Source organism: Artemia sp. Qi Xiang Cuo, chromosome 6, assembly GCF_049724085.1.
Source record: "Artemia sp. Qi Xiang Cuo chromosome 6, ASM4972408v1, whole genome shotgun sequence".
In the NCBI taxonomy this organism is placed as follows: Eukaryota; Metazoa; Arthropoda; class Branchiopoda; order Anostraca; family Artemiidae; genus Artemia; species Artemia sp. Qi Xiang Cuo.
Window position 1 is genome coordinate 57,273,223 of NC_142799.1, and position 27,048 is coordinate 57,300,270.

The 27,048-nt window shown below is 35.4% G+C and overlaps 1 protein-coding gene across 3 annotated transcripts in view; it reads left to right on the top strand.

Moving 5' to 3' along the window:
* Pgant5 (polypeptide N-acetylgalactosaminyltransferase 5) overlaps positions 1-26,268 on the top strand; it is a 53,364-nt gene extending 27,096 nt beyond the window's left edge. For all 3 annotated transcript variants that reach the window (XM_089090880.1, XM_089090881.1, XM_089090882.1), the window contains exons 5-10: positions 1,914-2,024; positions 4,091-4,268; positions 6,481-6,661; positions 12,713-12,852; positions 13,644-13,862; positions 24,664-26,268. In XM_089090880.1, the coding sequence (XP_088947006.1) occupies positions 1,914-2,024; positions 4,091-4,268; positions 6,481-6,661; positions 12,713-12,852; positions 13,644-13,862; positions 24,664-24,858 (1,024 nt within the window). In that variant the 3' untranslated portion in view covers positions 24,859-26,268. The remainder of the gene's footprint in view (positions 1-1,913; positions 2,025-4,090; positions 4,269-6,480; positions 6,662-12,712; positions 12,853-13,643; positions 13,863-24,663) is intronic.
* Positions 26,269-27,048: the final 780 nt, after the last annotated feature.

Consider the following 27,048-nt stretch of genomic DNA (forward strand, 5'->3'; position numbering starts at 1 on the left):
TTCTTCAGCCTATCAGAAAACTCTATAAACCCAATTGGCTCAGTTCTAGCGCTAGCTAAACCTTGGTATTTGTAAGATTTCATTGTTAATGGGGCTCTAAAGAAAATGTTCAGTCATTAAATCTAACCTTAATGTAAGTTAACGCTTAATCTTGTAATTATCCCCTTTACTATGATTGCATTGCTTTTTTTGGAGATGCAGAACCGGGATAGAAAAAAAACGAAAGTATTTGAGTACTTTAAAAATACGCCATTTGAAAATATTCAGGCGGATAATGATCACTCATAATAAAGCACTTATCTAATTTACGGAATTTGTGCTTATGTTTATTGATTGTAGTTTCTCTTGTTAGTCTGCTTCTAAAATTGGTGGTTGTATAATTGGTGGTGATAAGTTTCTATGTTTATCACTGCTGAGAAGAATATTAATACCAATAGCGTTAAAAATGCTATAACAATAATAATATTAACATTATTAGTAAAAATGGTGGAGTAAAAGCGAAATGTAAGAATAGAATAGCCAAGGTCCAATGTATTTTTTTTCACAGTTGAAGAAAGGGTAGAAGAATTGGAAGATGAGTCAGCAAACCGAGATTAGAATATCGGAAGCTAGAGTGCCTTAATAATTCCTGAACTACACACCCCAAGAAAACTATTCGAATATCTTTGAAAGCTAACCAAAACCCTTCTTTTTTTTGCGCTTTAATTTAGAATAGTAACATTAACTAGCTCTGAAAAGCCCTCAAATCCAGCTATAATCTGAAGATAAGATTAAAATGATTGACAACTAAAATACCACACATTAGAGGGTTGTTTTTGTTTCTTAATTCGAGAAATGGTATGGTATTCTATTCATCATATTTTGTGCAAGAAACTAAACGCTAATTGCGAAAACGAAGCTCCTTGAATCGTTTCTTACCGCTGAATAATACGCTACATACATGCCCTAGGGCTAGCTATTGGGTATTACTATTAAGCTCATTTTTTTGTTTTATCGTTTTCAACATCTGTTTGTAGAAATTATTTTGAGCGATAGGCTGTTGAATCATAGCATGGCTAGAGGGTTTGTTATGACCCAGGTGACCCAACTATATTTTTTGTCTCAAATTTAAAGACTGTGTCCCTCTATCCTAAAAATATTATAGTATTTTGTAGAAGCGTAGTTAGGTAGTAATTATTTGTGATATATTGTAGATATTTTAAGGTGTATATTACATTTTGGTACTAAATATTTTATTGGAGTAAGGGCTCAAATAAAGAGTTGTGCCCTGGTGCCAGCTATGTTTCCAATGTTTCTGTCTTGGATGCCTATGTAAAAATCATCATTATATAAAAGAAAATGAAGTCTCAGGTGGTCTATTCAGTTAAAAGATACATGTCCAATTCAGCCTACAGATCTTCTGGGGGCGACTAAAGCGGTATCATAGAGTCCAGTCTGGTTTTAGTTCTGTTGTAGCTTGAGACGTTTTTGTTGTTATTGCATGTTCTTCTTAAGATCTTTCCACCTTAATGTCTGCAAGTAACGACCAAGAATGGCCTCTGGAATCCTGCCCAGTTAATGAGGCTATCAATCCTCATTTAGATTTTGACAAAGAGACGTGTTTTCATAATTTTACCATGATATACCGTGCCTATAAAAAGGAACAATTTGGAGTATACTGGAAAGATATCATCTGCACTTAGAGAGGGTTTGTTAAAAATTATGATTTTCAAACCGAAGGCCTCTCGCTCCCGCCAAAAACAAAACTGGGACCGAAAATAGGACTTCGCATGGTCAAATTCGCATGGTCATGCATTTTCACTCTTTTTTTTTAATTCTTTCTAATGACAGTTTGCATTGTCCCTCCTTATGTGTAGCCCACTCTTTGGCATATCATTGCACAATCACAAATTGTATATTTCATCTCATTCTAGGAAAACTGTCGTTTGCCCGATTATTGATGTTATTTCTGATGAAACATTTGAATACATAACTGCATCGGATTTGACCTGGGGTGGATTTAATTGGAAGCTTAATTTTAGGTGGTAAGTGTCTTGAATATCTTATTTTTTATTTTTAGCGTGTTTTTCGTTCCTTTTAATTCAGTGAAGAAAAGAATACTGATTACTAGGACTATATCTAAACCCTGTTTTTTGGAGGGAAAAGAGGTTGCTGCTGACCATTATCGAAATACCATCAGGAACGTACATTGGGTAGAAGGCATTTTCTCTCTTCCAAAATATAATGATACCGAAAATACCCCCATAATTTCCCATTTTGTTCATATAACACGTCTGCATCTCTCCTTTTTTCATCCCCGTTCCTCGAATAAATTCCTCTGTGTGGTAGCTTAGTCGAGTTATAGGAAAAATTTTAATCTTCGTAAAAGAGTAGAGCCAGGTATGTTCGTAACGCAGAGAAGAGACTTTGGCTTTCATGCCCTGCCCCCAAAAACTTCAAAACATCTCGGCATTTAATAATTTCCCCTAGTGTTTCATATGATCATTTATAAAATAACTGTGTTTTTTTTTTGTATTTGCTCCCACCCTGAAATGAATTCTTTGTTAATACTTGTTAGAAACCTTTCAAATTATTTGTGGTTTTAAATCACTGTTTAGGATCGAGGCGTGCGGCTTTGATTTATATAGACGTTCACATTTGTTATTTCTTTGTTCTCTTTATGAAGTATGGCTACTGCAATGAAATGAATGACCGGGCATTTAGTTATTGTTCAAAGATTATTTTTTTTGTAAGATAGTTGATAAGGGACCAAATTAGATCTAACATTTTGCCAAAAGGCTATCAAACTACTTCATTTTATCAAAGGATAATTTATAAAATTCCACGGTGATAATTTGTGTTACCGTTCATGTTTCATGAATCGGTGCCAAGAAATAATTAAGTTTTGTTTAAAGAATGTCTGATTTAAATGGGAATACCTGTGTAATTAGATATTTTTTCGTGTTTTTCTTTCCAAATTTGTGAATATTTCTTTTATTTTTTATATGAGCTAAAACTAATTGGACTTACTCGAGAGATATCAGCTATGAAATTGTCGCCGTGGAGATTTCACACCAGGTCGGTTGTTGTGTATTTACAATGAAAATTATATTCTACAATGAAACAAAAAATTAATTTAAAGAAGCCTTAAGAAAGGAATTTAGTTGAATATTACCTCACAAGCTCGGTTCGATTTGATTGGTTGGAGTTTGCTTTTGACCGGAGTCGAAATTCACATCGGCAGGCGGATTCTGCACGGCCTGACGAGGAAAAGATTGTCTTGATATGTGGGAGAATATTCGTCTTTTTTTTAATTACGTTTCTGGTCGGCAAAATTGCATATTAAATAAAGAACCACTTCCTGTTTATGAACTGGTAAAAATGGTAAATAAGTATCCTTCGTTGGCTGGGTAGTCAATCAGTCTTTTTTCGGAATGGTTAGTAATAAGTAATAATAATAGTTTATTTTTAACCCAGATCATACACAAAAATGACACATGTGGAGTTAAACAAAATAAAGAAAAAAACACACTGTATACATGAAAACTTAAAAAGTTTAAAGAGCAGAGTAAATAAAGGAAACAAAAATCATTCAAGACCCAGAAACACAAGAAAATGAAAGTATATACGAAAAAAGGTGTATAAGACGATTAACCAAAAGGTATTCGTATAGCTACATCGCTGGTTGTTTTTGCCTTAAAATTAACATTTTTGTCGAACTTTGATTTATGAATTTAGCTTGGTCATCTTACTGTTTTTTCTTTTTTTTTTGTATTGACAGATTCTGCAACAAGATTCAACTTTATTACCAAGCTACCTGATTTTTAGCTAATAGATGCTTCAAATGCTTGTTAAGCATTGCATGGAAAGATTCGGGGTGACATTGAGGAAAGCAAGCTGTCTGTTAGGTCAATTTACTTTCTTTTCACCACTAGTTGTATTGAGCTAGTTGAAGTAGCAACACGAACAGGAAATAGATTTTACTTCAACCTTTGAAGTTTTTTAGCATCTCTAAGCTTAGTAATATTGTGTTATTTACAAATATTTTATTTCAAATCATATGCCAATATAGTTAGAGTATATAATTAGTTTAAAACTTTCTTGTTTGCAGGTATCGAGTCCCACAGAGAGAAATGGATAGACGAGATGGGGATAGGACAGCACCATTGAGAACACCGACAATGGCGGGAGGCTTGTTTTCTATTGACAGAAAATATTTTGAAGAGCTCGGAACATACGACGAAGGAATGGATGTTTGGGGTGGTGAAAATCTTGAAATGTCATTTCGGGTTCGTGTTTTCTTTATTCAGAGTTGCGTATATTCGGGGTTTTGTTTAGGGTCTCTTTAGTTTCAGTTAGGGTTGGTTTCATTCCTTTTATTTTTTATACCGTGCTACTCCAAAAGTGTATTCTTGGGGGGGGGAATTCATTGGTAGGTTAAAAGATAAGACTAAACGGGAAGAATCTGATCGAGATACGGCATTATTGTCGTATCTCACTTATTAAGCTTATTAAGTGTCACTTACTAAGCTAATGATACTTTAGTGTTTGAAAAGACAACTATCTTGCAAAAATAGTTAAAAACGAAAATGTGGAAAACAAAGTAAAACTTGAATTGTAATAAATGGTTTGGAAATCTTTTGGTGCGTTATACCATGTCTATCCCCCATTTACTACTTTAAGATCAGCTTAAAAAAATCAAGTGAAAATTTTCTAAATGAATTTGTTATCTCCTTATTTTATAGAAAAGAAAAATACTTGAGATGTAAAAACAGCTTTTGTTTTGTGTAAACTTTACTCGATTTATGATCAAATATTTGTTTTTTTTTAATATTAGCATGTGAATGCAAAGTACGGATTATATGAAACATGATTAAACTGTAACGGTTTGAGTACCTAGTTTTAATATGTCTAGTCTGTCCATTATTACATTTTTATTTTATTTCTAATGTACTTGCTTAAAAAACTGCCATAAAGTATAGCTTGAAACTGTTTAGAATGTGTTTCAAGAGCAAAGAAGTTCTGATTTACAAAAAGGAACTTCCTTATGGTTATAAGAAAAAGGCATTTTAATCAACAGATCATCATAAATTTTTGCTATTTCGGAGAAGGTTCAATACCGCTTCCACATTGAAATTTCTCCTTCTTTTGACTTTGATGTGTAGTACTTGTCAACTATAAATACAAATTTATGTTTAACTAATAACTTAGTTTAATCGATAATCCTATTATATTGAGCTATTTAATTCCGGGATTTGCAGGAATATTTATTTGCTTTTTTAATATTACTTATTCGTGTTTAAATCTCCATAGCTGTGTAAAAAGCAGTTAATTTGTTAGACACGCACAAAAATCAAGCTGTAATGTTCTCTTAGAGTCAAGGCCGTATTCAGGATTTTTGTTGGGGGGGGGGCTTACAACACGAATTAAAAAGTTGTTTGTATGCCTTGTTCTTACCTTTTTTACGAGTCGGATCAAACCAAGTAACCTCCCATAGATACGGCCTTGCTTAAAGTTCAAGAAATTACAGTCGTTATAGCTCTAAAAGATCCTGTGTATCAGTGTATTTATTGAGCTAATAACTTTTTCCCACTTTCTTCTTTTTTCCTTATGTTAAACATCGAACAGAGGTAGATATCTTGTACATAGAAGGTGTGACGAATTGGCTTTTAATTTTCAATTTTCACTTCTGACACTAAAAGGTGTCTTTTTTAATTTATGGGAAAACAGGATAAGCAAAAGATCCATTGCCCCTGCAGATGCCACGCTATTGATTACTATAAAAAGAAATATTGATTTACTTCGTTAAACTGTTGATATCGCAGTGGTTATGGGGATATTCTGTAATGGGTAACGTCCCCTAAATTACCAATCAATTTTATTGAAACCGGGTGAACATTAGCCAATAAACATGTTTATATCTATTGCCTAATCCGATTAAGTTTGATGTAATTAATATCATTCAATTGCTTAATTTAAGTCAATAGGAATCATAAATGTTTTTTTTGTCAATGTTAACATATGCTCATAGCTGTCATTTGTGGTAGGCATGGAGACGACCGCCATTTCAAGTTTGCTTCAAAGGGGAGAGAGTGTTGACATAAAAAGGTGGAAAAATCCGGTGCGGCCTATAAATATTTACGTTTGTACTTGGCCGTCGACCGAAAATTTTCCCATGGGGAGGGAAAATAGCAGTATCGCATTAAAATGAAAATGACTTGGTCTACAATATTTCCGGGGACAGATACACAGGGGCCCAGGTCTCAAGAGTGAAGTTATTATTCTCTTTATTTTCTGGGGATTGCCCTCTGGGAAGTACAGATGTTTTATAGCATATTAAATATCATATTAAGTCTAGAATGACCAGCCTCGGTCTCCTCCGAAATATAAAACTGCTCCAAAGCGTATACGGCGGATGTTTTTTAAGAGTTATGTCAATCTTGCTTATCGAAAAGCAATAATTGAATTACAAACGCAGTGGTTTTAATTACATTATCTTAGGTTTGGCAGTGTGGTGGCATACTCGAGATATCTCCTTGCTCCCACGTAGGCCACGTTTTCCGAGATAAATCCCCTTACAGTTTCCCAGGGGGTGTTGCTAAGGTTGTCAACAAAAATGCAGCCCGTGTTGCTGAGGTTTGGATGGATGAATGGAAGTTTTTCTTCTATGAAATGAGTCCAGGTATTTTTTGTTTGAAGCCGTCGAAAAATTGATTTAGCTTTGGGTTATATTAAGCCTTACTAACATTTAATATTGCTGCTTGGTTTATAATAGTTGTTGTTATTGTATAGTCGTGTGATTGCTTTAACCATCTCAGATTCAGTATTTTTTCCCTTCTTTTCAAAGATATGTTTAGGTCTCGTGAAAGATGTTTAAATTAACGTTAAAATGAAGTTCCTTTGCAATTGCTTATTTTGGTATGGTATCTTCATATCCTGATCAGTTTGTTTATATTTATCAATCTGTTAATTTTCCTAATTTCTGTGAAATATCAGGATTATGTTGCAATAATAAATTTCAATTTGAAAAGTCAAACATGTTTTCTTCAAAAGCCAGTTTTTCTAATGCTGCAGTACCTTCCCTAATGAAATTGATTCTCTCTAAATTATTGCCGCCTGTTTTAGTTTAACCCATAGTCAGTAGTTCTAACTCATTAATTTCTAGCACTCTATGTATCTTCTGTTGGTAAACTCAAATAAAAAAGAAATTTTCCCAACGTAATTCTTTAAGGTTCGATGTAGATTCGTGTTTCTTAACATAACATAATAGTCGTCTTTAGGCTTTTAGAAAGCCTAATTTACCAAACACTTTATTGAGAAGCCTTGAAAGAATCGGCGAAGGGAAATTGTCAAACTTGATTTAACTTGACTTGGTAACTCGTAATCTGGTATTTGTAAAAAATCTCTTTCGCGTAAGCTAGAACTAGCTTTTTCAATATCTCAAAGTAAATCTTAAATAATGTTTACATTCTTCACCTTTATCAATTTACTTTCACATTATTTTTACACCTTTAATTTTTCTCTTTATTTCTAAAAAGAGAAAAATAGGCCCACATTTTTATAACCAGGCTAGGTAATGCTGGAAAGACAATAATAATAATAATAATAATTTATTTCTGAGCCATTAATGCGGTGATAAAGTGGAGTAACAAAAACGAAAGAAAAAAGAAAAAAAAAGAAAAGAAAAAACTTTCCTATGACAATATCAAGGAGGCACTTGTGCCTCTGTAAAGAGGCGACCCACCACAATGTTAAGCGATTTCCGGTCCTAGCGGTCGCAGAGAGACAGCGGTAATCGCATTTTGTAGCCCAACCTCAAACTAAGAAACGTGCAAAATTTCACCCCCCTCCGACGTTATCTTCATGGGTGAAAGTGGGCCGGAAGTTTCGACCCTCCGACCACAGCCCCCCTTTAACGTTGTCCGATTGGGTTGAATTTAGAGGTTAAGCTTTCCTAGGGCCCGGGAGCTTATCCTCGAAATTTCAGCTCAATCCGATCACTCCTTCCCTGTTTTCCAAAAACCGAATATAGCCACTTAAAGTTCAAAATTTTTTTTTCTTCTTAGTCATGCCTACAGGCCACAGTTGGCAACTGATCCGGGTGAATGAGGACTCATTCGAAGCAGAATTCGACCTGTTAGGGCCTTTTGATATTTTCAGACCGAAAAATTATCCCCCGAATTTACATTTACGAAAAACCTCGTTTTCCTATAAGAGCCCGCTATAAGCGGACTCTTATCGTTTTCCTATAAGAGCCCGCAAGCTGTCAAATCAGCTAACAGTTAGTCAAGCAATAATAAGTAATAAACTGTACAAACACGTGCAGAAATTATTTGAAAAAAACTACGTTTTCTAAAGAGTTAAAGAGGCTGAGTTACAAGGTCGAACCTTAAAACGTACAGGGATTAGGAGGAACAGTTGGGGGCTGCCGCCCCCAAACCCCCGCTTTCGCAGCCTTTAAATAAAAAAAAAAGAAAAAAGTTTTTTAAACTGAAAGTAAGGAGCGACATTAAATCTTAAAACGAACAGAAATTATTCCGTATATGAAAGGGGCTGTGCCCTCCTCAACGCCTCGCTCTTTACGCTAAAGTTTTTATTGTTTAAAAAAAGAGTTGTGAGAAAGTCAAACTTTAGCGTTTTTATTGTTTAAAAAAAGAGTTGTGAGAAAGTCAAACTTAGTCAAACTCCTCAACGCCTCGCTCTTTACGCTAAAGTTTTTATTGTTTAAAAAAAGAGTTGTGAGAAAGTCAAACTTTAGCGTAAAGAGCGAGGCGTTGAGGAGGGCACAGCCCCTTTCATATACAGAATAATTTCTGTTCGTTTTAAGATTTAATGTCGCTCCTTACTTTCAGTTTAAAAAACTTTTTTTCTTTTTTTATTTAAAGGCTGCGAAAGCGGGGGTTTGGGGGGCGGCAGCCCCCAACTGTTCCTCCTAATCCCTGTACGTTTTAAGGTTCGACCTTGTAACTCAGCCTCTTTAACTCTTTAGAAAACGTAGTTTTTTTTCAAATAATTAAATATAAAGAACAACAAATGCAAATCAGAACAACCGCACGAGAGGATAAAAAGGACCTATCCGCATGCAAGCCTCTTCTTTTAACTTGGAGTACAACTTATTATAAGACGTCAATATATCAGTTGCATTATTCGAATAATCTTACGGTTTCTATACCAACGAGGCAGATACAAAAGACATTTACTATAACGGAAATACAAAGCTCTAATATCCTGCATATCACATCACTAGTATTAAAAATATATTCCACCTTTTACAAACATATTTGGTTCTTTTGTGAGGAATAGGGAATCAAGTACCAAGTTTACCAATTTCATTTTCGCTTTCATTCTAAATGAGGCGCTTGTCATCTTAAGAATTAAAGATTAGTTTCTTAAAAAAAAATTTTTTATTCATCCCTGTTAAAGTATGATTTAATTGGATGTGTTTTTCAGCCGACAGATTGCTGTGATTAAGACAGTGATGGGATTTAGATACATAATGAAGAGAGTTCTTTATTAATTATAATTGATGAATGCAATAACAGAGACGTTTGAAACCGAATGGAAACAAAATCACCGAATGATCAAGGCTTCCTTACAAATTTTTAATGAATATATGTCAAACGTGACAGGTGTAACTCGATGGAAAAAAAAAATCTCTGAGTGAAAAAAGAAAATAAATCTTTCAGAAGAATAAAGTATTTAGAGAATCATCAAAAATCAAAATCTCAGAGAAAAAAAACTTCAGAAACAATTGTATATCTTTGTAAATCCTTTTTTCTTATTTTTAAAAAACAAAATTGGCGAGAACAATAAGAACTCTGATGATGAAAAAATTATATGGAATAATGCAATTTATAATAATTCGAAATGCATGTGAACGGTCTGATTGAAGACCCTGTAAATTCACTTTTGAGGGTTTTTTGTCCTTTCTTAGGTAGTGTCCTGATCCCCACCCGAATAAATTTTGGTCGTGTGTAACTATAGTTGCAACTTTAACTAGATGAGATATTTGAAAAATTCAATTTGTGAGTTCAAAAGTATTTTTGTTATAAAAATTGAAAGTATAGAAATGTATAATAATAGGTCAATTATAAATACTTAAAATTGTTTCAGCCGATATATCACTTGCAGTGTTTCTGATTTCTTTTAATGTCAACAATACTGATCTTGAGAGATGGTTTGTAATTAGCTTCTTTTTATTGTTTGGCTTGCTTTTCAACTAACCCTTTTTTCGCTATCTTTTTTTTATATTCAGGTTTGGATGTGTGGCGGGACGCTTGAAATATCCACTTGCAGTCATGTAGGTCACGTATTCCGGAAATCAACACCTTATTCTTTTCCTGGCGGAACTTCCCGGGTTGTGAACCATAATAATGGCCGTTTAGCCGAAGTTTGGATGGATGGGTGGAAGGAATTTTACTACAGTATCAACCCAGGTTTTTAATCAGTCATCTAAGCATGAGCATGAAGTCAAACTCTTTCTTTAAGCCGTGGAAATGCTTAGAAATTTCTGTTTTTTTTTAGCTTTTTGAGGGTCTGAATTTTAAAATACCTGAAAATTTGACAATAATTCGAAAATTGAGGAGGTGGTAAAGAGCAAATTTTCTTAAATTTAGGAAAGTCTTAGGGCACGTTTCAGAAGCAAGTTATCATTAATTACTTGGTACTACTTCTATACTTCTAGGGCGATGATGGGAGAAAGGTTGGGGTGACTAGGACACGTTCTGCAGATGAAGGATGACAGATTGCCAAAACTTGTCCTTGTCGGGCAATCTTCTAGGATCAAACGAAAAGTAATTAATCCCCGAAAGGGGTGGAAGGAGTTCGTAAGGAAGGCTTTAAGGGAAATTAAAACCTCTTAGGAGGGTGTAAAGAAAGAGACTTCGAATAAATTGTGATGGAGGAGAAGTCTCCGTTGTTGTGTTGGCACCAGGCGGCTTGGTGCTGCAGTGAATTTTTATTAGTAATAGTAGTGCTTTCACACTGAAATAGCTCATAGTGCAAATTAAATCCTTTACATGCTCATAACCATCAAAAAGGGGATCTTTCTATTCTTAAAGAATTGATCAAATTTATTTATTATGTAGTATTTGAAAAGCAAATCATGATTAATTATTTTTGTCACGAAGAGTGTGCCCTTTGAACTAGATGAATTCAATTTCAGGGATAAATCCACAGTACAAAGTGTTAAGACACGGACTTCTCACGAACTTGGAAAATATTTGGTTGTTGGTGAATATAACGTTTGGTTGTTACTAAATTGTTTTATAGAATTTTTTTATAGAATTGGGTTTATAACCTAAATTAGACCCTGGATAGGAGTTATCTAGCTCCTAACTTCACTCCTTTTCTAAGTATATTCTTGGAAGATGCGGTGATTATATTGATTGCAAACTGTAAGAAAATCTAACACTAAACCATCTGACCCGAATCCTGACAACCCGACTTACAGTCGAAGGGAAACAGATTTTAAGGCAGATAAAAAATTAAAAAAAATTGTTTTGGCAAAATCCTCCAAGTCTGGCAAGTAGAGAAAGAGTGAAGGTAAAAGCTTAAAATTGCCTGCCGGTACTGTAGTTGGGTGGTTTTAAATCCATTCTTCAATATTTCATCCATATTATATACAATTGTTTTTAGTTAGCGAAAAGCTGTTTCCGCCTTTTGTTAAAATCTTTGTTACTTAAAATATATACCTGAGTAAGGAATCAAAAATAAAATCATATAAAGATGGGATATGATCTCGGATCAAAATATATCATGACATATCTTTGACATTCATATTATCCCATAAATTAGACCCTGGATAGGAGTTATCTAGCTCCTAATTTCACTCCTTTTCTAAGTATATTCTTGGAAGATGCGGTGATTATATTGATTGCAAATATATATATATATATATATATATATATATATATATATATATATATATTATATATATATATATATATATATATATATATATATATATATATATATATATATATATATATATATATATATATATATATATATATATATATATATATATATATATATATATATATATATATATATATATATATATATATATATATATATATATATATATATATATATATATAAAGACCCGTTTCCTGCAATCATATGAGTATCTTTGCAGGACTCTAGGGTTTCGGAGAACCCGAGATGAGCACTGGTCTAAGGGGCGTGGGCATCAAAATTTATTTGAAAAAGTAGTAGACTGTAGCGCCTTTAGATTTACCTTGACTAAACACCATCTTTAACAGAATATATGATTTAAAACACTTTCAAAGCAAATTCAACAAAAATACAGCTTTGTTGAATTTTGTATTTACGGAGAAAAAAAAAGAACAATTCGTGTTTTTAGTAAACATATGTTGTTAAAGATTGATATGTTCGTATGCTCTAAGTGCTTTATTTTTAACTCAAGGACAATCCAATAATGGATTCTTAATATTTTAATGTATTACTTTAGGATTTATGCATTACATTGTAATTAGTCTAAACCTAATGATCAGTTTGTTGTTAGATGATTATTTACAAGAACTTCACTTAATGTAAAGTAAAATATAAAATTGGATGATGTAAAAGTGTCTTTATATTTATTTTTTTCAACAAAAATTGCACAAAATACCAAATACGGAATAACAGCCTTGATCTCATATAGCCTGTCATTCCTGTCGATAGAGAATTTTATTGAAATGTGCGACTAACCTGCCATTTTTTTTCACAGCTGCGCGTAGTGTAGACCTTGGCGATGTATCAGATCGAGTTAAGTTAAGAAAGGACCTGAAGTGTCGCTCTTTCCGCTGGTTCCTCGAGACTGTATATCCGGAATCACCGATGCCATTGGATTATTATTATTTAGGGGAGGTGAGTTTGTTTATCTTACTTTAATTCTTATTTTACTTATTTAGTTCTTATTGTAGTTCTTATATTAGTTCTTGTTTGGGTGAGGTGAGGTTGTTTAACTTATTTTAGTTCTTATATCTGATAACACCTCAAAAATTATTTTGTCCATTAAAGTTGATTTCCTCCCTTCAAAACATTCTTTCTGATATATGAGCAAGTAATTACTTTTGTTACAATTTGAAAATCCCCTAGTTTAAAAGTGAATTTTGAACAATGGCTTGTCAAAACAACTTGTGAACCAATACGGCTGGAAACATTTTTGCATATCCTTGATAGTAAAAGAATCACCTATCAATAAAAATCCCTTTCATTAAATGCATTTTTTGTGTCAAAATTGTAAGATCCCAGTTAACCATGATAATAGTTCTCATTGATTCCATAGTTTCTCTATTAAATTAACTTATTTTACTTCTACACTTTCTTCATTAGGATAGGCTTTGTTAAGAATAAAATAATCTTAACATTGTTTTGAAAAATAAAAAAAACTGACTAACATTTATTAATATAGTTATCTATAGTACAATATATCCCAAGAAATTTTAAATGCTATAATTGTAAAAACATTCCTATAAATATTAAGACATGTAATAATTTTTGGGGTCCTGCCCCCTACTTCCAGATTTTAGCTAAGCATAGTGTGCGCACCTATTTCTAAAATATATCTAAAGGGCCATTGTTTGAAAATTGACTTCTCGGATAATTTGGAGCGGCTTTATCACATAGAGAGGCTATTACTTGATAATATATTTTAGATCCGAAATGCTGATGCAGGCACCTGTTTGGATACAATGGGAAGAAAAAGTAATGAAAATGTGGGCGTGTCCTATTGCCATGGTCTTGGCGGGAATCAGGTATTCGCCTACACTAAGCGGCAGCAGATAATGTCCGATGATAACTGCTTAGATGCTTCAGGTAATGATCGCACTGTGAAGCTGGTTCGATGTCATGGTCTCGGAGGAAATCAAGCATGGGTGAGTTCATTCTCAGTTTCAAAATGGAAAAATAGGTACTGCTATAGTTGCCTACGGTCAGGTAAGCTGGGTTTGGTAACTATGTTGAGAGCTTCAGCGTGAAGTGGTAGAAAAGTGCTGACTTTAGAATCATTTCATGGTTACCTCCAACTTGGCTTAGGATAATTATGAAATTATTCGCCATCCTTTCTATTTTTTAGAATGTTATCTCTAGAACATTTCTCTTGTATCGGCTAATCAAAACTAGCGGCATATTAAGTGGGAAGCTCATAAAAAGAAAGAAAAAGAACTTGTTAAAAGACATCAAGGCAGGAAAAGAGAAGAAAGCTATTTTAGACTTCATGCACTAGTGCATATAGTGGGATGCCCCCACCACCCCGTATTGGGTTTAGTTTTATTTTGCTCTAGTTTACCCATCGTGGCTTGCTGCCATATCAAAAGAAAGGAAATTCCAGGTTAATAAATTGTAGTTATTTTACATCTATTCATTTGAGTACTCTCGGATGTACGATTTTTTTTTGTCTGGTGTATATGCGAATAAATTGAAGGTTTTTCCACGCGTGAAGCTAGCACCCACAGTTGTCCATATGAGAAACACAGATTCTCCAAGCATATTCCACACACTTGTAGCGTGTTTATACAAATATAAGTAGAAACAGAAAAAAGTTTTTGATTCAGTATCAATTAGAATTGCTTATTCTCTGTTTAAAGTTTAAAATTCAAAATTCGTCAATTTTCGGCGAAGTTAGAACATTTGCTAACTTTACGCTTAACCCAGAGTTTAAATCTTTTCAGGTTATTTTAAGCCTTACTGGGTCTTTTTTTTTACATTCTTCAGAATGCGTAAAAAAGGAGTGTTTTGTGATTAATCAAGGAGGCACACTTGTGCCTCTATAAAGAGGCGACCCACCACAATGTTAAGCGATTTCAGGTCCTAGAGGCCGCAGAGAGACGGCGGTAATCGCATTTTGTAGCCCAAGCTCAAACTAAGAAACTTGCAAAATTTCATCCTCCTCCGACTTTATCTTCATGGGGTAAACTGGGCCGGAAGTTTCGACCCTCCCACCACAGCCCCCTTTAACGTTGTCCGATTGGGCTGAAATTTAGAGGTTAAGCTTTTCTAGGGCCCGGGAGCTTATCCTCGAAATTTCAGTTCAATCCGATCATTCCTTCCCTGTTTTCAAAAAACCAAATATAGCCACTTAAAATTCATCATCATTTCTTGTTTTTTCTTAGCCACGCCTACAGGCCACAGTTGGCAACAGATCCGGGTGAATGAGGACTCATTCGAAGCAGAATTCGACCTGTTAGGGCCTTTTGATATTTTGAGACCAAAAAAATTATCCCCCGAATTTACATTTTCGAAAAACCTCGTTTTCCAATAAGAACCCGCTATAAGTGGGCTAGCCCGCGAAAACGCGGGCTCGTTTTCCTATAACAGCCTGCAAGCGATATCCGGTCCTAGCGGTCGCAGAGAGACAGCGGTCATCGCATTTCGTAGCCCAAGCTCAAACTAAGAAATGTGCAAAATTTCATCCTCCTCCGACTTTATCAAGGAGGCACACTTGTGCCTCTATAAAGAGGCGACCCACCACAATGTTAAGCGATTTCAGGTCCTAGAGGCCGCAGAGAGACGACGGTGATCGCATTTTGTAGCCCAAGCTCAAACTGAGAAACATGCAAAATTTCATCCTCCTCCGACTTTATCTTCATGGGGTAAACTGGGCCGGAAGTTTCGACCCTCCCACCACAGCCCCCCGTTGACGTTTTCTGATTGGGCTGAAATTTAGAGGTTAAGCTTTCCTAGGGCCCGGGAGCTTGTCCTCGAAATTTCAGCTCAATCCGATCACATCTTCCCTGTTTTCAAAAAACCAAATATAGCCACTTAAAATTCATTTCTCTTTTTTTGTTATCCACGGCTAGAGGCCACAGTTGGCAACTGATCCGGATGAATGAGGACTCATTCGAAGCAGAATTTGACCTCTTAGGGCTTTTGATATTTTCAGACCGAAAAAATTATCCCCCGAATTTACATTTACGAAAAACCTCGTTTTCCTATAATAGCCCATGTTAATTTTTTCCACCACAATCCCCCTTTAACGTTGTCTGATCGGGCTGAAATTTAGAGGATAAGCTTTCCTGGGGCCTGGAAGCTTATCCTCGAAATTTCAGCTCAATCTGGTCACTCCTTCCCTGTTTTCCAAAAGCCAAATATTAAGTTGTGTGGGAATTTGATTTGCAAAAAAAGATCCGGATTACTAAAAAAACAATTATAATTGTGTTTTATTTGCTCTCCGGATGATATTTCAGTATGTCAAGCGGAACACTCTAGCTTGATTCACTATCCGAGCAAATTTTTTATATACTGAATTTAAACTTTAAAAAAGAAACTCAGTTTCTTTTTTAAATTATTTGAAAAAAATTACGTTTTCTAAGGAGTTAAAGAGGCTTTCCTAGTTTAAGAGATTGGTAAGATACACCCAGATAAGGGACATCTTGCGGGTTGCACTTGAAACTGATTGTGCACCACATTTTGGAAGTCTTCTCTTCATGCATAAATTATTTGAAAAAAATTACGTTTTCTAAAGAGTTAAAGAGGCTGAGTTACAAGGTCAACCCTTAAAACGTACAGGGATTAGGAGGCACCCTGTACGACGTGATTTGAGTATTCAGGAATTAAAAGCCTTAACACAAGAATGTTCAAGAGCGGGGGTTTGGGGGGCGGTAGCCCCCCAACTTTTAACTCCTGACACGATCAGCTAACAGTTAGTCAAGCAATAATAAGTAATAAACTGTACAAAAACGTGCAGAAATTATTTGAAAAAAACTACGTTTTCTAAAAGAGTTAAAGAGGCTAAGTTACAAGTTTGACCCTTATACGGCACAGGTATGAGGAGGCACATCTGGGGGGGCTACCCCTGACAATGACCCTCGCTTTCGCAGCCATTCAATAAAAAAAAATCGTTTTAAGATGAAAAAAAGGAGCCACATTAAATTTTATAGCAAACTTAACTTATTCTGTATATGAAAGGGGCTGTGCCCTCCTCAACGCCTCGCTCTTTACGCTAAAGTTTGACTCTGTCTCACAACTTTATTTTATAAAACAATAAAAAACTTTAGCGTAAAGAGCGAGGCGTTGAGGAGGGCACAGCCTCTTTCATATACAGAATAATTTCTGTTCGTTTTAAGATTTAATGTCGCTCCTTACTTTCAGTTTAAAAAACTTTTTTTTATTTAAAGGTTGCGAAAGCGGGGGTTTGGAGGGCGGCAGCCCCAACCGTGCCTCTTAATCCCTGTACGTTTTAAGGTTCGACCTTGTAACTCAGCCTCTTTAACTCTTTAGAAAACGTAGTTTTTTTTTCAAATAATAGAAAAGAAAGGGGATCGAGCAAAAATTGTATTAAACGTTCTAAAATTGAAAAGTGAAGTTCTCGATTTCTTTTGGTTAAAATAGGGACAAATATAGAGCAGTCCATATTTCTAACCTACGAATAATGTTAAAATACCACTTGATGCCTGTTTTAAAGTCTATTCGAATTTAATAATCGCTTTGGTCGCAAATTTAATTTTAAGCCGCTTTTTGGACCCTTGAAAATGATAATTTTCTCTCTAGTTTTTAATATAAAAAGGTTTAAAACTTTGGTGTCAAACTTGCTATTTGATTATAAATCCATTTTTTAAAATTATATAATCCACAAGTATTGATTTGTCACGTTTAAGTAGGATATAAAATAATTAAAAAGAATTCCGCCGTGTTTTCTTCTTATTCTGTTAAGCTGCTTAAAGACTCCCCATGTGTCTAATTCTTAGGCAGCGCAACAGAGCTGCCTAAGTAAAGAACGATGTTGGCACAATGTATTATTTATTTCTTTGTTTTAGACAAGGGCACTACCTATAGAAAGAGTTGTCGTAGAAACTTAGAAAACGGCTCATTCGATTGGAAATTGGAATAGCCGAAAGTGATTGGAAGGCAACTAACACCCCTTCCACGCCCACCTTTTCCCCAAACACATCCAATCAAAATTTTGAGTGCCATTTTGTTCAACGTAGTTAAAAGTTCTGGAAATTAGGTCTTAGAGGATGCATCCCCCCACACAGCCCTCAGCGCAAGGGTTGTAAGTTATGCCCTGGGGGCATGTAAGGTTTTTATAGAAAATGTTGTCGTATAAACTTCAAAAAGGGCTCATTCGATTGGAAACTGAAAGGGCTAGTGCCCTTTTAATAGTTGGTAGTAATTGGAGGGCAACTAACCCCCCTCTCACGCCCACCATTTGCCCAAAGACATCCAATCAGTATTTGAGATAGCCATTCTCTTCAACGTTATTGAAAGTTCTGGAAATTAGGTCTTTCAGGAAGATAACCCCCTCAGAGCCCTCAGAGCAAGGGTTGTAAGCTATGCCCTGGGGGAATATTAATTTTTTATAGAAAGCCTTGTCGTAGAAATTTTAAAAAGGGCTCACTTGATTGGAAATTGAAAGGGCTAGTGCACTTTTTAATAGTCGAAAGTGAATGGAGGGCAACTAACCCCCCTCTCATGTCCACCTTTTCCCCAACCACATCAAATCAAAATTTTGAGATAGCCATTTTTTTCAACGCGTTTGAAAGTTCTGGAAATTATATCTTTGAGGATGATAAACTTCCAAAACTCCTCAGGGGAAGGGGAAGGATTGTAAATTAGGCCGTTTTATAATATTCAGTTTTTATAGATAGCGGTTTTCTAGATAATTCAAAAAGGGCTTAGTTGATTGGAAATTCAGAAAATGCACTTTTTAATAAGTAATAGTGGTTGTAAAGCAAATAACCCACCTTTCACGGCCACTGTTTCCCCACACGCATCCAATCAAAATTTTGAGGTAGCCATTTTGTTCAACGTAGTTGAAAGTTCTGGAAATTATGTCTTTAAGGATGACAAACCCCCCCCCCCTCCACACCCCTCAGGGCAAGGGTTATAATTCTGCAGAAAATTCGGCATAAATCAGGTAGCAATTCGGTAAAATCTACGAAGATCCCCCCCAATAAAATGAGCCTCAGGACGCCCCTGCCTCAGGGCAAGGGTTGTAAGTTATGCCCTGGGGGCATATAAGGTTTTTATAGAAAGTCTTGTCGTAGAAACTTCAAAAAAGGCTCATTCGATTGGAAATTGAAAGGGCTAGTGCTCTTTTTAATAGTCGAAAGTGATTGGAGGGCAACTGATCCCCCTCCCACGCCAACCATTTCCCCAACCACATCCAATCAAAATTTTGAGATTGCCATTTTGTTCAACGTAGTTGAAAGTTCTGAAAATTATGTTTTTGAATATGACAAACCCGTCACACCTCTCAGGTCACAGGTGGTAAGTTATGCCCTGAGAACATATATGGTTGTTATAGATAGTGTTGTCTTAGAAACTTCAAAAAGGGATCATTCAATTGGAAATTGAAAGGGCTAGTGCCCATTTTAAAAGTCGAAAGTGATTGGAGGGCAACTAACCCTCCTCTCATGCCCACCATTTCCCCAAACACGTCCAATCAAAATTTTGAGATAGCCATTTTATTCAACGTAGTTGAAAGTTCCGGAAATTAGGTCTTTGAGGATGACAACCCCCAAGAGCCCTCGGGCAGGGGGTGTAAGTTATGGCCTGGAGGCATATAAGGTTTTTAATAGAAAGCGTTGTCGCAAAAACTTCAAAAAGGGCTCATTTCGATTGAAATTGAAAGGGCTAGTGTCCTTTTTAATAGTCGAAAGTGATTGAAGGACAACTAACCTCCTCTCACGACCACCATTTCCCCAAATACATCCTATCAAAATGTTGAGATAACCATTTTGTTCAATTTAGTTTAAGGGTCTGAAAATTAGATCTTTGAGGATGAAAACCCTCAAACCCTCAGGACGAGGGCTGTAAATTATGCCGTGAGGGCATATAAGGTTTTTATAGAAAATTATTTGAAAAAAACTACGTTTTCTAAAGAGTTAAAGAGGCTGAGTTACAAGGTCGAACCTTAAAACGTACAGGGATTAGGAGGCACAGTTGGGGGGCTGCCGCCCCCAAACCCCCGCTTTCGCAGCCTTTAAATAAAAAAAAAAATTTAAACTGAAAGTAAGGAGCGACATTAAATCTTAAAACGAACAGAAATTATTCCGTATATGAAAGAGGCTGTGCCCTCCTCAACGCCTCGCTCTTTACGCTAAAGTTTGACTTTCTCACAACTCTTTTTTAAACAATAAAAACTTTAGCGTAAAGAGCGAGGCGTTGAGGAGGGCACAGCCTCTTTCATATACGGAATAATTTCTGTTCGTTTTAAGATTTAATGTCGCTCCTTACTTTCAGTTTAAATTTTTTTTGTATTTAAAGGCTGCGAAAGCGAGGGTTTGGGGGCGGCAGCCCCAACTGTGCCTCTAATCCCTGTACGTTTTAAGGTTCGACCTTGTAACTCAGCCTCTTTAACTCTTTAGAAAACGTAGTTTTTTTCAAATAATTTCTGCACGTTTTTGTACAGTTTATTACTTATTATTGCTTGACTAACTGTTAGCTGATCGTGTCAGGAGTTAAAGTTGGGGGGCTGCCGCCCCCAAACCCCCGCTCTTGAACATTCTTGTGTTAAGGCTTTTAATTCCTGAATACTCAAATCACGTCGTACAGGGTGCCTCCTAATCCCTGTACGTTTTAAGGTTCGAACTTGTGACTCAGCCTCTTTAACAGCCCCCCAACTGTGCCTCCTAATCCCTGTACGTTTTAAGGGTCGACCTTGTAACTCAGCCTCTTTAACTCTTTAGAAAACGTAATTTTTTTCAAATAATTTAAAAAAGAAACTGAGTTTCTTTTCAAAGTATATAAAAAAGTTTCTCTGATGGTGAATCTAACCCGAGTTTTCCGCCTGACAGTCTGAAGTCTCAGCCGCTGGACTATACACACACACGCGTAATTGTTGTTTAGCAAATAGAAGGTATTTTCGACGCAAGCAAATTCCCAAAAATCTTGATATGTGGTTTTTGGAAAACAGGGAAGGAGTGATCAGATTGAGCTGAAATTTCGACGATAAGCTCCCAGGCCCCAGGAAAGCTTATCCTCTAAATTTCAGCCCGATCAGACAACGTTAAAGGGGGGTTGTGGAGGGAAAAATTAACATGGGCTAATATAGGAAAACGAGGTTTTTCGTAAATGTAAATTCGGGGGATAATTTTTTCGGTCTGAAAATATCAAAAGGCCCTAACAGGTCGAATTCTGCTTCGAATGAGTCCTCATTCAACCGGATCCGTTGCCAACTGTGGCCTGTAGGCGTGGCTAAGAAAAAAAAAAGAGATGAATTTTAAGTGGCTATATTTGGTTTTTTGAAAACAGGGAAGGAGTGATCGGATTGAGCTGAAATTTCGAGGATAAGCTCCCGGGCCCTAGGAAAGCTTAACCTCTAAATTTCAGCCCAATCGGACATCGTTAACGGGGGGCTGTGGTGGGAGGGTCCAAACTTCCGGCCCAGTTTACCCCATGAAGATAAAGTCGGAGGAGGATGAAATTTTGCAAGTTTCTTAGTTTGAGCTTGGGCTACAAAATGCAATTACCGCCGTCTCTCTGCGACCTCTAGGACCTGAAATCGCTTAACATTGTGGTGGGTCGCCTCTTTATAGAGGCACAAGTGTGCCTCCTTGATGTTGCTGTAGAAACTTCAAACAGGGCTCATTCGATTGGAAATTGAAAGGGCTAGTGCTCTTTTTAATAGTCGAAAGTGATTGGAGAGTAACTAACCCCCCTCTCACGCCCACCACTTCCCCGAACGTATTCAATCAAAATTTTAAAAATTTTGTCAAAAGTGATCGGAGGGCGGGTCCCCCCCCCCTACGCCAATCATTTTCCAAACACTTCCCATCAAAATTTGATATTTTCATTTTGTTGAACGTAGTTAAAGGGTCTGAAAATTATGTATTTGAGTATGACACGCCCCCCCCCACAGCCCTTAGGGCTAAAGTTGGAATATGCCCTGGGGGACATATAAGGCGTTTATTGAAAGCTTTGTCGAAATTTTACGATTGGAAATTGAGAGGGCTATTGCCTTTTTTAATAGTCGAAAGTAATCGGAGGGGAATCACCCTCCCCTCCATGCCCTTTATTTCCCTAAACATTTACGATCAACATTTTGATATGGCCATTTTGTTGAACGTAGTTGAAAGGTCTGGAAATTATCCCTTTGAGGATGACAACCCTCCCCACATAGCCCTCAGAACAATGATCGTAATCTGCGCCCTTGGAGCGTGTAAGGTTCTTATAAAATTTTTGTCGTAGAAGCTTCAAAAGGGCTCATTTGATTGGAAATTGAGAGGACTAGTGCCTTTTTTATTAGTAGAAAGTGATCAAGAAGGCAAATGCCCCCCCCCCCCAAGCCCATCATTTCCCCAAACACATCCACTCGAAATTTGAGATTGTCATTTTCTTCAACGTATTTGAAGGGTATGGAAATTATGTTTTTGAAGATAACGAATCCTCCCAGCCCTCAGGACAAGGGTTGTAAGTTATGTCCTGGGGGCATATAAGGTTTTTATAGAAAGCATGGTCATATAAAATTCGTTCTAGTGCTCTTTTTAAGAGTCAAAGTGATCAGAGGGCAGCTATCCGCCCCTCTACACACACGTCGTTTTGTCCCGAAATGCATTTAATAGAAATTTTGAGATAGATATTATATTCAAAATAGTCTAAGTATCATATAACAAGGCTTTTGGGGTTGAAACAAACCCCAGAGATTAGTGGCAAGGATCGTAAGTTATGCCCAGGGGATATTTAAGGTTTTTATGGACGGGATGGTTGTTTAACTTTAGAAGAGGCTCAGTATTTTTCCCTGAAAAAGACTATGACAATATAAAACGAACAGAAATAAAAACAATTCTTTTAAATGTTTTCATTCTTATAACTTTAAGAAATCAAAAATTAATTAATATTTTAAAGAATAAATATCAGTATGCGTATATTAAACTGACAATGCACATTTTTTTCAGTAAATTGATTTTAATTTTCGTTCAGTAAAGTACAAATAATATTCCGGCCATTAAAAAGCATAGAGGTTTAGAACCGTACTTATATTAATTTTTGCTTGTTTTGAGTTCGACTCTGTTTTTTATCTTAATTTCTGTTTGTTTTGGGTTTCATTTATTTATTGATACTGATCTGTGGTAGTTGTATGCTTGGTAGATTATTTGATTCAGTTTTTGTTAAATTTTGGTTTGTTGGAGTTCTTTACTTTTTTTTGAAAAACTTATTTTGTGGAAAATTTTTTTTTTAATTAATGTCGAAAAATATCAAAGCCGACGGAAGAAACATGGCAGATGGAAAAATTACGAAATTGTTTTGGATTTTTTTATCAACTTAATCGTGGCAAATCAATGCTTGTGAATTGTCTAACCCTAACAAAATGGATTTACAATAAAATCGTAAGTTTGAAACCAATGTAAGTTTTAAACCTTTTCTTTGTACCCAAAAATACAGAAAAAAATTATTATTTTCAAGAATCCAAAAAGGGTTTAAAATTAAATTTGCGACAAAAGCGATTATTATATTAGCAAGGAACATAAAAAAATGGCATCCAATAGTATATTCACTTTATTCATAGGTCAGAAATGTGGACTGTGCCATATTTACTAAAATAGAAACCTATCATTGGTTAAAATAATGATCGTAATTTTAATTTTAAAATATTTGACAAATCAGGCTAGGATGTTTAGCTTGCCCGTCAGGTATTGTTGCACGAAAAGTGTTCGAAAGATTAAGAGGGCCCTATGGGAGGGGGGATTCCATATCTAAAACCTTCGCAAGAATGTACTCAACAACTTCTTAAACTTTATTGGCTATCGAAAGAACAGTGTAGTAATACACAAGACAGCAAGTAATACATAAGTAAAGACATATAGTCATTTTTATTTACAGAGATTTATACGAATCTGTCAACTCACCTTATTTTCCGCCTTGTAGCTTGCAGGACGAGGGTTGTAAGTTATGCCGTGAGGGTATATAAGGTTTTTATAGAAAGTGTTGCTGTAGAAACTTCAAACAGGGCTCATTCGATTGGAAATTGAAAGGGCTAGTGCCCTTTTTAATAGTCGAAAGTGATTGTCGGGTAACTAACCTCCCTCTCACGCCCATCATATTCCCGAACACATTCAATCAAAATTTTGAAAATTTTGTCACAAGCGATTGTAGGGCGAATAACCTCCCCCCCATGCCAATCTTTTCCCAAAACTTCCGATCAAAATTTTGATATTGCCATTGCGTTAAAAGTAGTTGAAGGGTCTTTGAGTCTTTGAGTATGACAACCCCCCCCCCCCCCCCACAGCCCTTAGGGCTAAAGTTGTAATATTTCCTGGGGGCATATAAGGCTTTTATAGAAAGGTTTGTCGAAATTTTAAGATTGGAAATTGAGAAGGCTATTGACCTTTTTAATAGTCGAAAGTAATCGGAGGAGAATCACCCGCTCCCCCATGCCCATCATTTCCCCAAAAATTTACGATCAACATTTCGATAAAAACTATTCTATTGTATTCTATTACATATATTTTTTAAAAACACAGGAAAATAAATTCTGACGGGGATAGTTATAATTTACCCTTCTTTTTCATTTGCTCCCTGTCTCCCCCTCCCTTTCTCACACTCAAACTCTGTCTCTCTACTCTTTTCCCCTCCCTCAGTGTCTTGATCTCTCTTTTTCTGTCACTCGTTTCCTTTTCGAAAACAAATTTTGCTCTTCTCGAACACGAGTAACATTATTTTTTTATTATAATGCAGTGTAATAGCAGGACTTATATTATAATCTTCTATTTATCAACGAGTCTATTCTTTTTACAGACGTATGATGACTCCACGGGTTCAATTCATCACATATCTTCTGGACGTTGTCTTTCTAAACCTGAAATTAGGGATGTTACGTTACCCATATTAAAGCGATGTGATGGTTCAAATGGGCAATACTGGGTGATGAAATCCAAGCTTAAATGGCAAGCCGGTTCTCAGTCTGACCAAGATGAGGAAAACGCTCTATGATAAATTGAAAGATACTGATAGATATTTTAGGCAAATCAAATACATTCCGCTGTAGTAGTGTGGGTCTGTTCAGTGCTCACAATAGACCTATGGTGTGTGCCAAGAAAATAGTTCCTCTTAAGGAAACACACCATTTAGTGAGATAAATTAGTTGTTGATATTTTAATTTAGGGCTGACTTATTTATGCGTGATAAGTTCTTTGTATTTTTTATTGAAATGTATTTCTTTTGAGAGTTGAGAGAAGCTGAATTATGCAGGTATTTGGTTTTTTTTTTTTTTTTTGTAATTACTTGATATGTTTTTTTTTTCTATATATATGATAACCTAAAAAATTGTATAAAATGATAAAACTTTATGGAAACTTAAATTTTGTTGAAAGTGAATTTTCTTCCAACAAAACGGATATTTTGGGGAAATAATTGTCGAAAATTTTATTTGTTTAAAAATAATAAAGCAAGAACGTTAAATTTGGTTTGTGAGATCGATTTAACGTCACTATACTTTCGCGTGAAAACTTTTTTTTTGTTACTAGCTCATTGAAATTTCAGAAGTTGCATTGATTGGTAAAACTTTATGAAAATTCAAATTTTATTGAAAGTTAATTTTTCTACATACAATACGGATATTTGGGGAAAAATTATGGAAAATTCTATTTTGCAAAAATAGTAAAGAAAGAAGCTTGGAATTCGGTTAACGTCACCTATTGAAAGACACCAACTATTTTGTTTTGTTCTTATAAAATCTAAAACAGGACGTTGCCGGCTGACTAGGCTAATGCCCTAAATGAAGATACTCATCTTCATGTTACAAGCAAACCTTTAAAAAAATATTTTTGTATGAAAATACAGGATAAACTGTATTTTAAAATGCAGTATTTTGAGAGCCGGTAATTTTTTGGTTGAAATGTGGTCATAGATTTATTGTCACTATATATTCATGTGAACTTTTCGATTTTATTATTTATTTATTTTTTATTACTAGCTAATCGGAATTTCTAGCAACAACAGAAGTCATCATTACTAATGAAGAAGATAATAATTCCCATTTTGGGGATATTTCCTCCTTTTTCTGAGTAATTTTAAACTTCGTGAATTATACATATTTATAATCACATAAAAAGCAAATTTTTTTTTATGTACATATTGCTAGGAATTGTTTTTTTTAGAGTTTCGGTTACTATTAGCACGAGTTGCTCTTTACTCACAGTTTTTTATTGCGAGTTTGTTTCATCAGCTCAGTTTTCCCCTGCCTTTCACATGGAATACCAGCTGCCAGTTAAAATATTCTTTTCAGCCGTTTATACGTTTGGTACTACAACTACTACTACTACTACTACTACTACTACTACTACTACTACGACTACTACTACTACTACTACTATTACTACTACTACTACTGCTACTACTACTAATGCTATTACAGATATTCCTACCACTACTACTAATACTACTACTACTACTACTACTACTACAATTACTACTACTACTACTACTACTACTACTACTAGTACTACTACTACTACTACTACTGCTACTGCTACTACTACTACTGCTAATACTGCTATTAAAACTAAGGATATCAAGGGGTAAAATTCGGGATATATAGAAACTATATGGCTGTAATTCGAAACGCACTATGCCCACACAGGTTGTCAAGCCGACGTATCGGAAATGCTTCAGGAATGGTTGAGGGTATTAAGCTGAAACTTTCAGCGTGTGTTGAAAGGGATGTTGAAGAAACCAAAGGGGCAATGCGCATACTGCTACTAATGCTGCTACAAAACTATTGCTACTTTTCAAGCTAAGGGTATTAAGGTAAAGTTTTTAAAGAATATTCAGGTGGATGTTAAACTAAATCAAAACAAACTATGAGCATGTGGACTTTCAAAAAGGTGAAAAAGCAATGTCCGAAGAACAGCTTATATTATTAAGTTAGACCTTTAAAGGTAAGTTGTGAGGATTTTGAACCAGCCAGAAGGTACCATGTATATACTTTTAATACTACCATTACAGTTACTGTCACTAATGACGCTAAGGTTGAAAACTTTAGGGAAAGTTTAGGAGTTTAAGTTAAACGAAAAAACTCTATGCATGTAGGTTTTCAAAAGGGCATATCAGCAATATCATAGTCAGCACAACTCTATAATAGCTAGAAATATCATTGCAGAAATATCTGAAAAAACAAAAACA